Source organism: Balaenoptera acutorostrata, chromosome 10, assembly GCF_949987535.1.
Source record: "Balaenoptera acutorostrata chromosome 10, mBalAcu1.1, whole genome shotgun sequence".
Lineage (NCBI taxonomy): Eukaryota > Metazoa > Chordata > Mammalia > Artiodactyla > Balaenopteridae > Balaenoptera > Balaenoptera acutorostrata.
The window spans coordinates 32277306-32294510 of NC_080073.1; the positions used below are offsets into that span (position 1 = coordinate 32277306).

Consider the following 17205-nt stretch of genomic DNA (forward strand, 5'->3'; position numbering starts at 1 on the left):
TAACTCCTTTTTCATTCCAAATATTAATAATTTTTATTTTCTCTCTTTTTTCTTAATCAGCCTAGTTAGGGATTTAGTTATAGTTTATTGTTAGCATTTAAGCCTTTGGTCATTTTTTAATTTATCTAAATGATATTCCTCCTTTCCTTTCTTATCAGCACCATCCATTATTCCTATCTTCATAGCCGTGCGTCATCATGTGCTCTGAAAGTCATCTTGAGATGGAAGATAAACAAATTGTCCCATACCACACCACTAGTAGTATCACTAAATTTTTTCCTTGCTATTTTCTTTTCATTTCTTTCCTTTTTTTGGCTGCAGCATGTGGAATCTTAGTTCCCCGACCAGGGATAGAACCCATGGCCTCTGCAGTGGAAGCACAGAGTCCTAACCACTGGACTGCCGGGGTATTCCCATCCTTGCTATTCTCTTCTTCTTATTTTTAGCCTCTTAATGTTGGAAAGTCTTAGGGCTAAGTCAGTGGTCCTTTTCTTTCTCTACCCTCACTGTTTTGATGATTTCATCAATCTCATCAATCAATCTCATCAAAAATATAGGTGACTTTAAATACCATCTATATGCTAGCAACTCCCAAATGTTTAACTCCAGTCCAGACCTTTCTCCCAAACCCAAGATTCATATCTACAACTTCCTACTTGTAATCTTCCCTTGGATGTCCAATACACATGGCAAACTCAAAATTCATTTTTCCCAGTGACACCAATCTGGTCCAACTTACATCTTCTTTTACATGGATTTCTACAAAAAGGTCCTGTTGGGACTCCCTGCTTCTACCTTTGCCCCAACCCCTACCCCATTATCTATTTAAAATATAGGGACTAGGGACTTCCCTGGTGGCGCAGTGGTTGGGAGTCCGCCTGCCAGTGCGGAGGACGTGGGTTCAAGCCCTGGTCCAGGAGGATCCCACATGCTGCGGAGCAGCTGGGCCCGTGCACCGCAACTACTGAGCCTGCTGCCTAGCGACCGTGCTCCGCAACAAAAGAAGCCACCGCAGTGAGGGGCCCGCATACCACCGCAGCAGCAAAGACCCAACGCAGCCAAAAATAAATAAATAAATAAATTAATTAAAAAAAAATATATATAGCAACTAGAGTAAACTTAAGTCTATGGTTCTCCAATTTAAAAAAAATTACCTTATTAATTATTATTTACAAAAAATGAAAACGTGACTGTCATACAAAAATAAAAATGAACATATGTCAAATATTTTATTCTATTTATTAATTAATGGGAGAACCACTAAGGTGGTAAGGCTGGTTCAAAGAACATTTGATGGGCTGAGTATTTACAGACAATTTAGTAAAGGAATGTTGGCAAAAGATTGCTAATATTGATATAAGGCTGGTTAATGTCAGACAGGACAATAAACTGTAACATTTGGAATTATCCTTCTTATTAGACAGAAATTACTTGCATTTCTACTGGTCAAATCTACGAGTTAACATGTAATTTCTCAGTCTGGGACTTTAAGTAGTAAACAGTGAGTTGAACAAAATACACTCTTTAAACGTTAGATTTTCCTTAGGTGGCCCTGCACCCCATATGGCATTGAAAGGACATACCACCTCCCTCTTTTTGCTTTTTTTCCCCAAGTTTTTAAATAATTTTTATTAACATCTGCTGTAAAACCTAAAATTTGGGGAAACAGTGCTCTATAATATGGTACTGGAAACAAAGTCATTGCTGGGTAATGTTGGTTGTTTGCTTTCTTTTTTTTAATTATTTTATGTTATTTTAATTTATTTTTTTATATAGCAGGTTCTTATTACTTATCTATTTTATACATATTAGTGTATATATGTCAATGCCAATCTCCCGGTTCATCCCACCACTCCCCCTTACCCCCCTTGGTGTTCATACGTTTGTTCTCTTCATCTCTATCTCTATTTCTGCCTTGCAAACCAGTTCATTTGTACCATTTTTCTAGAATCCACATATGTGTGTTAATATACGATATTTTTCGCTTTCTGACTTACTTCACGCTGTATAATAGTCTCTAGGTCCATCCACGTCTCTACAAATGACCCAGTTTCGTTCCTTTTTATGGCTGAGTAATATTCCATTGTATATATGTACCACATCTTCTTTATCCATTTGTCTGTCGATGGGCATTTCGGTTGCTTCCATATCCTGGCTATTGTAAATAGTGCTGCAATGACATTGGAGTGCATGTGTCTTTTTTTTTTTTTAAAGGATTTTTCTTATTTATTATTTATTTATTTATTTATTTTTGGCTGTGTTGGGTCTTCGGTTCGTGCGAGGGCTTTCTCCAGTTGCGGCAAGCGGGGGCCACTCTTCATCGCGGTGCGGGGACCGCTCTTCATCGCGGTGCGCGGGCCTTTCTCTATCGCGGCCCCTCCCGTCGCGGGGCACAGGCTCCAGACGCGCAGGCTCAGCAATTGTGGCTCACGGGCCCAGCTGCTCCGCGGCATGTGGGATCTTCCCAGACCAGGGCTCGAACCCGTGTCCCCTGCATTAGCAGGCAGATTCTCAACCACTGCGCCACCAGGGAAGCCCGCATGTGTCTTTTTGAATTATGGTTTTCTCAGGGTATATGCCCAGTAGTGGGATTGCTGGGTCATATGGTAATTCTAGTTTTAGGTTTTTTTGGGTTTTTTTTTTTTGCTTTTTTAACATCTTTATTGGAGTATAATTGCTTTACAATGGTGTGTTAGTTTCTGCTTTATAACAAATTGAATCACTTATACATATACATATGTTCCCATATCTCTTCCCTCTTGCATCTCCCTCCCTCCCACGTTCCCTATCCCACCCCTCTAGGTGGTCACAAAGCACCGAGCTGATCTCCCTGTGCTATGCGGCTGCTTCCCACTAGCTATCTATTTTACGTTTGGTAGTGTATATATGTCCATGCCACTCTCTCACTTTGTCACAGCTTACCCTTCCCCCTCCCCATATCATCAAGTCCATTCTCTAGTAGGTCTGTGTCTTTATTCCCGTCTTACCCCTAGGTTCTTCATAACCTTTTTTTTTTTCTTCTTAGATTCCATATATATGTGTTAGCATATGGTATTTGTTTTTCTCTTTCTGACTTACTTCACTCTGTATGACAGACTCTAGATCCATCCACCTCACTAAAAATAACTCAGTTTCGTTTCTTTTTATGGCTGAGTAATATTCCATTGTATATATGTGCGACATCTTCTTTACCCATTCATCTGTCAATGGACACTTAGGTTGCTTCCATGTCGATGGCTATTGTAAATAGAGTTGCAATGAATATTGTGGTACATGACTCTTTTTGAATTCTGGTTTTCTCAGGGTATATGCCCAGTAGTGGGATTGCTGGGTCGTATGGTAGTTCTATTTTTAGTTTTTAAGGAACCTCCATACTGTTCTCCATAGTGGCTGTATCAATTTACATTCCCACCAACAGTGCAAGAGGGTTCCCTTTTCTCCACACCGTCTTCAGCATTTATTGTTTGTCGAATTTTTGATGATGGACATTCTGACTGGTGTGAAGTGATACCTCATTGTAGTTTTGATTTGCATTTCTCTAATGATTAGTGATGTTGAGCATCCTTTCATGTGTTTGTTGACAATCTGTATATCTTCTTTGGAGAAATGTCTATTTAGTTCTTCTGCCCATTTTTGGATTGGGCTGTTTGTTTTTTTTATATTGAGCTGCATGAGCTAGTTGTAAATTTTGGAGATTAATCCTTTGTAAGTTGCTTCATTTGCAAATATTTTCTCCCATTCTGAGGGTTGTCTTTTCATTTCGTTTATGGTTTCCTTTGCTATGCAAAAGCTCTTAAGTTTCATTAGGTCCCATTTGTTTATTTTTGTTTTTATTTCCATTTCTCTAGGAGGTGGTCAAAAAGGATCTTGCTGTGATTTATGTCATAGAGTGCTCTGCCTATGTTTTCCTCTAAGACTTTGATAGTGTCTGGCCTTACATTTAGGTCTTTAATCCATTTGGAGTTTATTTTTGTGTATGATGTTAAGGAGTGTTCTAATTTCATTCTTTTACATGTCCCTGTCCAGTTTTCCCAGCACCACTTTTTGAAGAGGCTGTCTTTCCTCCATTGTATACTCTTGCCTCCTTTATCAAAGATAAGGTTACCTTATGTGTGTGGGTTTATCTCTGGGCTTTCTATCCTGTTCCACTGATCTATATTTCTCTTTTTGTGTCACTACCATACTGTCTCGATTACTGTAGCTTTGTAGTATAATCTGAAGTCAGGGAGCCTGATTCCTCCAGCTCCATTTTTCTGTCTCAAGATTGCTTTGGCTATTTGAGGTCTTCTGTGTCTCCATACAAATTGTGAAATTTTTTGTTCTAGTTCTGTGGAAAATGCCATGGGTAGCTTGAAAGGGATTGCATTGAATCTGTAGATTGCTTTGGGTAGTATAGTCATTTTCACAATGTTGATTTTTCCAGTCCAAGAACACGGTATATCTCTCCATCCATTTGTAGCATCTTTAATTTCTTTCATCAGTGTCATAGTTTTCTGCAAATCAGGTCTTTTATCTCCTTAGGTAGGTTTATTCCTAGGTATTTTATTCTTTTTCTTGCAGTGGTAAATGAGAGTGTTTCCTGAACTTCTCTTTCAGATTTTTCATCATTAGCGTATAGGAATGCAAGAGGTTTCTGTGCATTAATTTCGTATCCTGCTACTTTACCAAATACATTGATTAGCTCTAGTAGTTTTCTGGTAGCATCTTTAGGATTCTCTATGTATAGTATCATGTCATCTGCAAACAGTGACAGATTTACTTCATCTTTTCCGATTTGGATTCCTTTTATTTCTTTTTGTTCTCTGATTGCTGTGGCTAAAACTTCCAAAACAATGTTGAAGAATACTGGTGAGAGTGGACAACCTTGTCTTGTTCCTGATCTTAGAGGAAATGGTTTCTTCAGTTTTTCACCATTGAGAACGATGTTGGCTGTGGGTTTGTCATATATGGCCTTTTTTATGTTGAGGTAAGTTCCCTCTATGCCTATTTTCTGGGGGTTTTATCATAAATGGGTGTTGAATTTTGTCAAAAGCTTTTTCTGCATCTATTGAGATGATCATATTGTTTTTCTCCTTCAGTTTGTTAATATGGTTTATCACATTGATTGATATGCATATATTGAAGAATCCTTGCATTCCTGGGATAAACCCCACTTGATCACGGTGTATGATCCTTTTAATGTGTTGTTGGATTCTGTTTGCTAGTATTTTGTTCAGGATTTTTGCATCTATATTCATCAGTGATATTGGTCTGTAATTTTCTTTTTTTGTAGTATCTTTGTCTGGTTTTGGTATCAGGGTGATGGTGGCCTCGTAGAATGAGTTTGGGAGTGTTCCTTCCTCTGCAATTTTTTGGAAGAGTTTGAGAAGGATGGATGTTAACTCTTCTCTAAATGTTTGATAGAATTCACCTGTGAAGCCATCTGGTCCTGGATTTTTGTTTGTTGGAAGATTTTTAATCACAGTTTCAATTTCATTACTTGTGATTGGTCTGTTCATATTTTCTATTTCTTCCTGGTTCAGAGTTGGAGGGTTATACCTTTCTAAGAATTTGTCCATTTCTTCCAGGTTGTCCATTTTATTGGCATAGAGTTGCTTGTAGTAGTCTCTTAGGATGCTTTGTATTTCTGTGGTGTCTGTTGTAACTTCTCCTTTTTCATTTCTAATTTTATTGATTTGAGTCCTCTCCCTCTTTTTCTTGATGAGTCTGGCTAAAGGTTTATCAATTTTGTTTACCTTCTCAAAGAACCAGCTTTTAGTTTTATTGATCTTTGCTATTGTTTTCTTTGTTTCTATTTCATTTATTTCTGCTCTGATCTTCATGATTTCTTTCCTTCTGCTAACTTTGGGTTTTGTTTGGTCTTCTTTCTGTAGTTCCTTTAGGTGTAAGGTTACATTGCTTATTTGAGGTTTTTCTTGTTTCTTGAGGTAGGCTTGTATAGCTATAAACTTCCCTTTTAGAACTGCTTTTGCTGCATCCCATAGGTTTTGGATCATCGGATTTTCATTGTCATTTGTCTCTAGGTATTTTTTGATTTCCTCTTTGATATCTTCAGTGATCTCTTGCTTATTTAGTAACGTATTGTTTAACCTCCACGTGTTTGTGTTTTTTACGTTTTTTCCCCTGCAATTGATTTCTAATCTCATAGCGTTGTGGTCTGAAAAGATGCTTGATATGATTTCAGTTTTCTTAAATTTACCAAGGCTTGATCTGTGACCCAAGATGTGATCTATCCTGGGAATGATCCATGTGCACTTGAGAAGAAAGTGTAATCTGCTGTTTTTGGATGGAATGTCCTATAAGTATCAATTAAATCTATCTGGTCTATTGTGTCATGTAAAGCTTGTGTTTCCTTATTAATTTTCTGTCTGGATGATCTGTCCATTGGTGTAAGTGAGGTGTTAAAATCCCCCACTCTTATCATGTTACTGTCAATTTCCTCTTTTATAGCTGTCAGCATTTGCCTTATGTATTGAGGTGCTCCTATGTTTGGTGCATATATATTTATAATTGCTATGTCTTCTTCTTTGATTGTTCCCTTGATCATTATGTAGTGTCCTTCCTTGTCTCTTGTAACATTCTTTATTTTAAAGTCTATTTTATCTGATATGAGTATTGCTACTCCAGCTTTCTTTTGATTTCCATTTGCATGGAATATCTTTTTCCATCCCCTCACTTTCAGTCTGTATGTGTCCCTAGGTCTGAAGTGGGTCTCTTGTAGACAGCATATATATACGGGTCTTGTTTTTGTATCCATTCAGCGAGCCTGTGTCTTTTGGTTGGAGCATTTAATCCAATCTCATTTAAGGTAATTATCGATATGTATGTTCCTATTACCATTTCGTAATTGTTTTGGTTTGTTTTTGTAGGTCCTTTGCTTCTCTTGTGTTTCCCACTTAGAGAAGTTCCTTAAACATTTGTTGTAGAGGTGGTTTGGGCGGTGCTGAATTCCCTTAGCTTTTGCTTGTCTGTAAAGCTTTTGATTTCTCTGTTGAATCTGAATGAGATCCTTGCTGGGTATAGTAATCTTGGTTGTAGGTTCTTCCCTTTCATCACTTTAAATACATCATGCCACTGCCTTCTGGATTGTAGGGTTTCTGCTGAGACATCAGGTTTTAACCTATGGGAGTTCCCTTGTATGTTATTTGTCGTTTTTCCCTTTTTGCTTTTAATTTTTCTTTGTCTTTCATTTTTGTCAGTTTGATTATTATGTGTCTCAGAGTGTTTCTCCTTGGGTTTATCCTGCATGGGACTCTCTGCACTTCCTGGAATTGGGTGTTTATTTCCTTTGCCATGTTATGGAAGTTTTCGACTATAATCTCTTCAAATATTTTCTCAGATCCTTTCTCTCTCTCTTCTCCTTCTGGGACCCCTATAATGCAAATGTTGTTGCATTTAATGTTGTCCCAGAGGTCTCTTAGGCTGTCTTCATTTCTTTTCATTCTTTTTTCTTTATTCTGTTCCACGGCAGTGAATTTACCATTCTGTCTTCCAGGTCATTTATCCATTCTTATGCCTCAGTTATTCTGCTATTGATTCCTTCTAGTGCGTTTTTTAAAAATTTATTTATTTTATTTATTTATTTTTGTCTGTGTTGGGTCTTCGTTGCTGCATGCAGGCTTTCTCCAGTTGTGGCAAGCGGAGGCTACTCTTCATTGTAGTGCACGGGCTTCTCATTGTGGTGGCTTCTTTTGTTGCGGAGCACGGGCTCTATGTTTGAGGGTTTTAGTAGTTGTGGCACATGGGCTTAGTAGTTGTGGCTCGCGGGCTCTAGAGCACAGGCTCAGTTGTTGTGGTGCATGGGCTTAGTTGCTCCGCAGCATGTGGGATCTTCCCGGACCGGGGCTCGAACCCATGTCCCCTGCATCGGCAGGCGGATTCTTAACCACTGTGCCAACCAGGGAAGCCCCTTTCAGGTGCATTTTTCATTTCAGTTACTGTATTGTTCATCTCTGTTTGTTTGTTCTTTAATTCTTCTAGATCTTTGTTAAACATTTCTTGAATCTTCTCGATCTTTGCCTCCATTCTTTTCCCGAGGTCCTGGATCATCTTCACTATCATTATTCTGAATTCTTTTTCTGGAAGGTGGCTTATCTCCACTTCATTTAGTTGTTTTTCTCGGGTTTTATCTTGTTCCTTCATCTGGTACATGGTCCTCTGCCTTTTCATTTTGTCTATCTTTCTGTGAATGCGGTTTTCATTCCACAGTCTGCAGGATTGTAGTTCTTGCTTCTGCTTTCTGCCATCTGGTGTACGAGGCTATCCGGTTGATTGCTTTCATATCTTAATAAAAATTGTTATGTACTTATTATTTTATCATTAGTTTACTATCTTTTTCTTTGTTATTGGCTTGAATTTTTAATGATAGATTTATTGAGATATAATTCACATATAAAAGTTCACCTTCTAAATTATGCAGTTCAGTAGTTTCTTAGAATATTGACAGAGTTGTGTGATCATCACCACTATCTAATTTTAGAACAACTTCCTTACTCCAAAAAGTAAGCCCATGACCATTAGTAGTCACTCTCCATTCCCTCCTCCTCCCAGGCCCTGGTGTCCTATGAATCTACTTTCTGTCTCTATGGATTTATGAATTCCATACATTTCATATAAATAGAATCATGTTGTTATATGGCCTTGGTGACTGACTTCTTTCTCCCTAGCATGTTTTGAAGGTTAATCCATGTGGTAATATGCCTCATACTCCATTCTTTTTTTTTTCCTTTTTTAAATATTTATTTATTTGGCTGCGCTAGGTCTTAGTTGCGGCATGTGGGATCTAGTTCCCTGATCAGGAATTGAGCCTGAGCCCCTGCATTGGGAGTGCGGAGTCTTAAGCATTGGACCGCCAGGGAAGTCCCCATTCTTTTTTATTGATAAATAATATTCCAGTATATGGATATACCACATTTTGTTTATCCATTCATCACTTAATGGACATTTGTGTTGTTTCCACTTTTTAGCCATTATGAGTAATGTTTCTGTTAGTACTCATGTACAAATTTTTGTGTGGTCATATGTTTCACTTGATTTGGGTGTATATGTAGAAGTGGCATTGCAGGGTCTCATGGTAATTCTATGTTTAAGTTTTTGAGGACCTGCAGACTGTCTTCCGAAGTGGCTGCACTGTTCCCACTTGCAATGCATGGGGGTTCCAGTTTGTCTACATCCTTGCCAACTTGTGATTGTCCATCTTTTTGATTATGGCCATCCCAATGTGTGTGAAGAGGTGTCTCATTGTGGTTTTGATTTGCATTTACCTGATAACTAATGATGCTGAGCATCTTTTCATATGCATATTGGCCATTTCTATGTTTTCTATGGAGAAGTGTGTGTTCAGATCCTTTGCCCATTTATTTTTATTTATTTTTTTAAAGGTTTTTTAGTGACAAGCTCATTCTTTTTTTTTTTTTTTAAGGTGTAGGCTTATTTATTTATTTATTTTTGGTTGTGTTGGGTCTTCGTTTCTGTGCGAGGGCTTTCTCTAGTTGCAGCAAGCGGGGGCCACTCTTCATTGCAGTGCGCGGGCCTCTCACCATCGCGGCCTCTCTTGTTGCGGAGCACAGGCTCCAGATGCGCAGGCTCAGTAATTGTGGCTCACGGGCCTAGTTGCTCTGCAGCATGTGGGATCTTCCCAGACTAGGGCTTGAACCCGTGTCCCCTGCATTGGCAGGCAGATTCTCAACCACTGCGCCACCAGGGAAGCCCCTTTGCCCATTTTTAAGTTGGGTTATTTATCTCTCTTTATTCAGTTGTACAAATTCTTTATATATTCTAGATACAAGTCGCTTATTAAATATAGATTAATTGATCAGAAGTGTGTGGGTTTATTTCTGGGCTTTCTATTCTGATCCATTGATCTATGTATCTGTTTTTGTGCCAGTATAATATTGTTTTGATTACTGTATCATTGTAGTATAGTTTGAAATCAGGGAGCATGATACCTTCAGCTTTTTTTTTTTTTTTTTTGTATTTTTGGCTGCGTTTTTTTTTGGTCTTCATTGCTGTGTGCAGGCTTTCTCTAGTTGGCGGCAAGCAAGGGTTACTCTTCATTGCAGTGTGTGGGCTTCTCATTGCCATGGCTTCTCTTGTTGGGGAGCACAGGATCTAGGCATGCGGGCTTCAGGAGTTGTGGCACACAGGCTTAGTTGCTCCACGGCATGTGGGATTTTCCTAGACTAGGGCTTGAACTCATGTCCCCGGCATTGGCAGGCAGATTCTTAACCACTGTGCCACCAGGGAAACCCTGATACCTTCAGCTTTGTTCTTCCTTCTCAAGATTGTTTTGGCTCTTCAGGATCTTTTGTATTTTCATACAAATTTTAGAATTATTTGTTCTAGTTCTGTGAAAAATGCTGTTGGTATTTTGATAGGGATTGCATTAAATCTAGATTGCCTTGGGGGCGGTATAGTTATTTAAACAATATTAATTCTTCCAATCTATGAGCATGGTATATCTTTCCATCTGTTTGTGTTGTCTTCAATTTCTTTTCTCAGTGTCTTGTAGTTTTATGAGTCCAGGTCTTTTACCTCCTTAATTAGATTTATTCTCAGGTATTTTATTCTTTTTGATATGATCGTAAGGGGGATTATTTTCTTAAATTCTTTTCCTGATAGTTCATTGTTAGTGTATAGAAATGCAACCTATTTCTGTATGTTAATTTTGTATCCTGTAACTTTACTGAATTCATTGATGAGTTCTAATAGTTTATTGGTGGCATGTTTAGGATTTTCTATGTCATTATCATGTCATCTGCAAATAGTGACAGTTTTATTCCTTCTGTTCCAATTTGGATTCCTTTTATTTCTTTTTCTTGTCTGGTTGCTGAGGCTAGGACTTCCAATACTATGTTGAATAAAAGCAGTGAGAGTGAGCAGCCTTGTCTTGTTCCTGAACTTATGTTTTCAGCTCTTCACCATTGAGTATGATGTTATCTGTGGGCTTGTCATATGACAAGAGGTATGATCTCTCTATATCCACTTTGTTGAGAGTTTTTATTATAAAAAGATGTCGAATTTTGTCAAAAGCTTTTTCTGCATCTATTGAGATAATCATATGATTTTTATTCTTTAATATGGTGTATCACATTGATTGATTTGCAGATATTGAATCATCTATGCATCCTTGGGATAAATCCCACTTGATCATGATGTATGATTCTTTTAATTAATTGTTGGATTCAGTTTGCTAATATTTTGTTGAGGATTTTTGCATCTATGTTCATCAGTGATGTTTGCCTATAATTTTCTTTTTTTGTGTTGTCTTTGATTTTGGTATCCAGGTGGTGCTGATCTTGTAGTATGAGTTTGGAAGCATTCCTTTCTCAGCAAATTTTTTGGAATAGTTTCAGGAAGGGCAGTCCTTCTTTAATTGTTTGATAGAATTCACCTGTGAAGCCATCTGGCCTGGACTTTTGTTTGTTAGGCATTTTTTTATTATTAATTCAATTTTATTTCTGGTAATCAGTCTATTCATATTTTCTGTTTCTTCCTGATTCAGTCTTGGAAGATTTTACATTTCTAGGAATTTATTAATTTTTTTCTAGGTTGTCTGTTTTAGTGGTGTATAATTGTTTGTATAGTCTCTTACGATCCTTTGTATTTCAGTGGTGTCAGTTGTAACTTCTCTTTCATTTATGATTTTATTTATTTGGCCCTCTTTTTTTTTTTTTCTTAATGAGTCTGGTTAAAGGTTTATCAATTTTGTTTATCTTTTAAAAGTACCAGCTCTTAGTTTCATTGATCTTTTCTTTTTTCTTTTTAGTTTCTATTTTATTTATTTCCACTCTGGTCTTTATTATTTCCTTCCTTCTACTATCTTTGGGTTTTGTTTGTTTTTCTTCTCCTAGTTCCTTCAGGGTAAGGTTAGATTGTTTGAGAATTTTCTTGTTTCCTGAGGTGGGCTTGTTTGCTATAACCTTTCCTCTTAGAACTGCTTTTACTGTGTCCCATAGATTTTGAAATGTTATGTTTTCATTTGTCTCAAGGTATTTTTAAATTTTCTACTTGAGTTTTTCAGTGACCCAATGATTCTCTCTTTTTGTGTGTATCTGTTATATGTTTTTGGTTTGTGGTTACCAGGAAGTTCATATATGATAACAAACAGGTGTCTATTTTAAGTTGATTTCTTAAATTTGAACACCTTACATTTTTACTAACCCTTCAAATGTTTTGTGCTTTTGATATCATATTTTACATCTTTTAATTTTTGCCATAACTACTATTGTAGATATAGATGATTTTTACTACTTTTGTCTTTTAACATTCCTACTAGATTTATAAGTGGTTGATCCACTATTTTTACTCTATGTTTGCCTTTACCAGTGAGATTTTTCCTTTCACATTTTTTTATTTCTAGTTTTGGCCTTTTCCTTTTCCTTTAAGAAGTCCCTTTAACACTTCTTGTAAGGTCTGTTTTGTGGTGATAAACTCTTTTTGCTTTTTGCTTGTCTGTAAAACTCTTTATCTCTCCTTCAGAGATAAGATAAATTCGAAAGATAACCTTGCCAGGTAAAGTATTCTTGGTTGTAGTTTTTTCCTTTCATCATTTTGAATATATTGTTCCACTTCCTTCTGGCCTGAAAAGTTCCTGCTGAACTGTCTGCTGATAATCTTATGGGAGTTCCTTTTTACAGTACATAACTAGTTGCTTTTCTCTTGCTGCTTTTCAGGTTCTCTCTTTATCTTTAATTTTTGTCATTTTAATTATAATGTGTCTCAGTGTGTACCTGTTTAGGTTCATCTTGTTTGGGATTCTCTGTGCTTCCTAGAGCAGGATGTTTGTTTCCTTCTCTAGGCTAGGGAAGTTTTCAGCTAATGTTTCCTCAGATAAGTTCTCTGCTCCTTTCTCTCAATTTTCCCCTTCTGGGACCCCTATAATGTGAAAGTGAGTACACTTGATATTGTCTCAGAAGTCTCTTAAACTATCCTCATTTTTTAAAATTCTTTTTTCTTTTTTTCTGTTCAGCTTGGATTATGTCTACCACTCTGTCCTCCAGATAACTGATCTGTTCTTCTATATTATTCTATCTGCTGTAGATTCCTTCTAGTGTATTTTTCATTTTAGTTAATGTATTATTCAACTCTGATTTGTTCTTCTTTATATTTTCTAACTCTTAGTTGAAATTCTGTGTTCATCCATTCTTCTGAGTTCAGTGAGCACCTTTATGATTATTACCTTGAACTTTTTATTGGGTAGATTGCTTATTTGCATTTAATTTAGTTCTTTTTCTGAGGTTTTGTCTTGTTCCTTTGTTTGGAACATATTCCTCTTGTCTCCTCATTTTACCTAATTCCCAATGTTTATTTCTATATATTGGATAGGACTGTTATGTCTCTTGATCTTGGAGAAGTGACATTATATAGGAGACATCCTATGAGCTCAGCAGCGCACTCCCTCCTGGCTACTAGACCTTATGCTCCAGGGGTGTCCTCTATTCATGCTGCATGCTCCCTTCTGTTGTGGAAGAGCTAACTGTTGAGGGCATATTGGTTGGTGGGGCTGGCCCTTGGCCTGTCTGGCTGTGATACTCTGACTCATGCAGTTGTTGTGGGTGCCCTGGTGGGCAGGGCAGTCTCCTGGTGAGGCTGACTGTGTAGCTGGGCAGTGCACCCTTTCGGGACCACAGATGGGTGGGGCTCCCTGTGCATTTGACTATGTGGCCTGGTGGTGCAGAATTCCTGTGGGCCCTCTGGTGCACAGGGCAAGCCCCCAGCACTAATAGGCTAGAGGGAGGATTTCTAAATGGTGCTTGCCAGTGCTTGAGTCGGTCCAATAGAACAAGATCCCCAAAATGGCTACCACCAGCATCTCCATCCCCAGGAGGAGTCCCAGAGGCCTCCTGCCTCTCTGGTAGGCTCTCCCAAGATCAGTAAGTGGGTCTGACACAGGTGACTTTCAAACTACTGCCTTTTTGCTGGGACTTGGACCATGTGAGATTTTGCTGTGCTCTTTAAGAGTGGAGTCTTTTTCCTATAGCCCTCCATCTCTCCTGAATGGAATCCCCACTGGTTTTCAAAGCCAGACGTTCTGGGGGCTTGTCTTCCCAGTGCAAGACCTCCAGGATGGGGAGGCCAACATGGGTCTCAGACCTCTTGCTCCTCAGAGAGGACCTCTGCAGTGGTGACGTCCTTTTCATTTGTGTGTCACCAACCTTAGAGTTTGGCTCCTGACAAGATTGCATCTCCACTTCCCTACCCATCTTATTGTCACTCCTTCTTTATATCTGTCATTGTGGAAAATCTTTTCTGCTAGTCTTCAGGTCATTCTCATAGATAGTTGCTGTATAAAGTAATTGTAATTTTGTGCTGTGCTCATAGGAGGAGGTGAATTCAGGATCTTGTGACTCTGGCATCTTATCCCCCTCCTCCCCCATATCTTTTATTTATTTATATTATCTCAGTGGCTGAGACACTCAATACAGTGTTGATTAGAAGTATTAATAATGGGTATACTTATCTTGTTCCTGATTTTAAAGGAAATGTTCTAATGTCAGTATCGAAAGTGATGAACTAAGTGTTTTTGGTGAATATTTAATTTTTATTTCCACACAGTTATATTTTGGCATTTTGTTGCAGGCTTTTCCCCATTTATGTTTTGTGTGTGTATTTATAACTATATATTATATTATGTTGTGTTATACTATATTTTTCTCCATATAATATATAGAATAAACTTAACTTTGTATTTCCATAATAATAATATAACAGTTTTAATTACTGTAGTTTTATCATATACTTTAATATCTTATAGAACATTTATAACCCTCCTTTTTCTTACTCTTATAGTTTTCCTGGCTATTTCTACATGTTTATTTGTGCAGATGAACTTTAGAATAATTTTGTTACTTTTTCTCCCCTTCCAAATCTAATCAGGATTTTGATTGGACTCATTAAGTATATTACCTAATTTCAAGTGTATGTGTATGGAATTCAAATGAGTGACTCATTATTGTTTCTATTTTCACAATTAGGAATACATCCCTACTGTCTCCATCCTATGCAATCCAGGAATGAGAACACGTCACTGGAAACAGTTATCAGAAATTGTAGGCTATGACTTAACTCCAGATTCTGGAACTACAATGAGGAAAGTTTTAAAATTAAACCTTACACCATACTTGGAAAAATTTGAAGTTATAAGTGCAGGTGCAAGCAAGGTAAATATGAAGATCAACTGAACTACTTTATTTGATGAGTTTGTTAATCAAATAATCATAGTTTTTGTTGTGGTTGAATGTATAGTACTGGCTAGCAGTGGGAGGAGATGGGGTTAAGTGGTAGAAGACCACTCTTATTTTTCCCCACAAAGTGTCTGCTTCTCTATGATTTCCTTGTCCTGAATCCAGAGTAGAAATGGTTCCTTTGACCTCTTGTTAATTCTGCCACATTCTGATATGCATGGATGATATGCTAGTCTTGATATATAATTGTTCCATTAAGAATGGAAATAGATGCATGTGTGTGTGGCATGTGATGTGTGTGTATTACAACAGAGTAAGTATGGCCGTCTAGTGTTCTCAAAATACACTGAAAACATCTTCAGACTATAGACTGCAGAAAAGCCACTTCAGGGAAAATCCATCAGGTCTTTCATTCTGCTGTCTATTTTAATACTGACAGCAGTAGTTTTCAGAGCAAGTGAATTTTTAAAAACTACATTGTCATTTTCCATAGGAATTTTTTAATTGTTAAAAAACTTTTCTAATTTACAGACAGTTGCAGATTATCTTACAAAAATTGCTGTGTAATGCACCAAATTCTTTCTTCTTTTTCTCATTTAGGAATTTTCATTAGAGAAATCCATGCATACAATGATGGGAACTTGGGATGATATTGCTTTTCATATAAGTCTATATCGTGATACTGGAGTCTGTATTCTTTCTTCAGTAGATGAGATTCAGGCTCTCCTTGATGATCAAATTATAAAAACTCAGACAATGAGAGGCTCACCTTTCATCAAACCATTTGAAAAGGAGATCAAGGTATGTTAAATATGATAGTCAACTCCTGGTCATTTATAGAAACTGCAATCTTATTACATACATGCTCTTGTGAAAATAAGTCAGTTTGTTGGACAGCTTTGGTGAAATATAGAAACAGATAACTTAAAATTAATGTGAAAATATATAGAACAGATGAGCCATTAACTCTAATGATTTTTAAAAGAACAAATGATATTTTTATTAAGAAAAATCTTCTCCAATGACAGTGATAGATTTGGAAGGAAAACGGTATTATTTAATCTAACTGTAGACAGCCTAGACCCTGTTTCATGCTATATTCTTTATTTTTTTCCACTTTACTGAGTATTTTATTGACATAAGCTTTGACCGAGAAGCATAAAGTTTTCAAAATGTCTTTTCTTATAGGCAGAAAATCAATCTGGTTATTTTAATAAATATAATTGTGCAAAATGGTAGGCTGAGCAGTTAAAGAATATCTGCTGTCATTATTTAGTGAATATGGGGCAGGAAAATGGTGTTGAACAGGGAGGAGAAAAGAAGAAACAGATTTTCAACACTGGTAGTGCTATAAGGAAATGGTATTAAAGTGAAAGAACCAATATAATAATTTTGAGTTTATGCAGGAGTGTTACGTTATAAAACAAAATAGACTTTGGACATTTCTTATTTTTTTTATACAATTCAATAGCAGATAAGACAAAACATGAATTTTACACTCTGAATTAAAAGAAATATTTTCTTCAAAGGGCAATGAATAAATTCTCATTTAAAGATTGTTTCAAGTTGATGCTAATCTTTCTTTTTTTTAACATCTTTATTGGATATAATTGCTTTACAATGGTGTGTTGTTTCTGCTTTTTAACAAAGTGAATCAGCTATACATATACATATATCCCCATATCTCCTCCCTCTTGCGTCTCCCTCCCACCCTCCCTATCCCACCCCTCTAGGTGGTCACAAAGCACCAAGCTGATCTCCCTGTGCTATGCAGCTGCTTCCCACTAGCTATCTATTTTACATTTGGTAGTGTATATATGTCCATGCCACTCCCTCACTTCGTCCCAGCTTACCCTTCCCCCTCCCCGTGTCCTCAAGTCCATTCTCTATGTCTGTGTCTTTATTCCTGTCCTGCCCCTGGGTTCTTCAGAATCATTTTTTCTTTTCTTTTTTTTTTAGATTCCATATATATGTGTTAGCATACAGTATTTGTTTTTCTCTTTCTGACTTACTTCACTCT

At 37.2% G+C, this 17205-nt stretch overlaps 1 protein-coding gene across 1 annotated transcript in view; it reads left to right on the forward strand.

Annotated features, from left to right (window-relative positions):
* The window catches only part of DNAH12 (dynein axonemal heavy chain 12), a 246848-nt gene that overhangs the window by 78466 nt on the left and 151177 nt on the right, over window positions 1–17205 (forward strand). The window contains exons 19-20 of the mRNA XM_028169151.2: window positions 14976–15161; window positions 15786–15986. Coding sequence (XP_028024952.2) covers window positions 14976–15161; window positions 15786–15986 — 387 coding nt within the window. The remainder of the gene's footprint in view (window positions 1–14975; window positions 15162–15785; window positions 15987–17205) is intronic.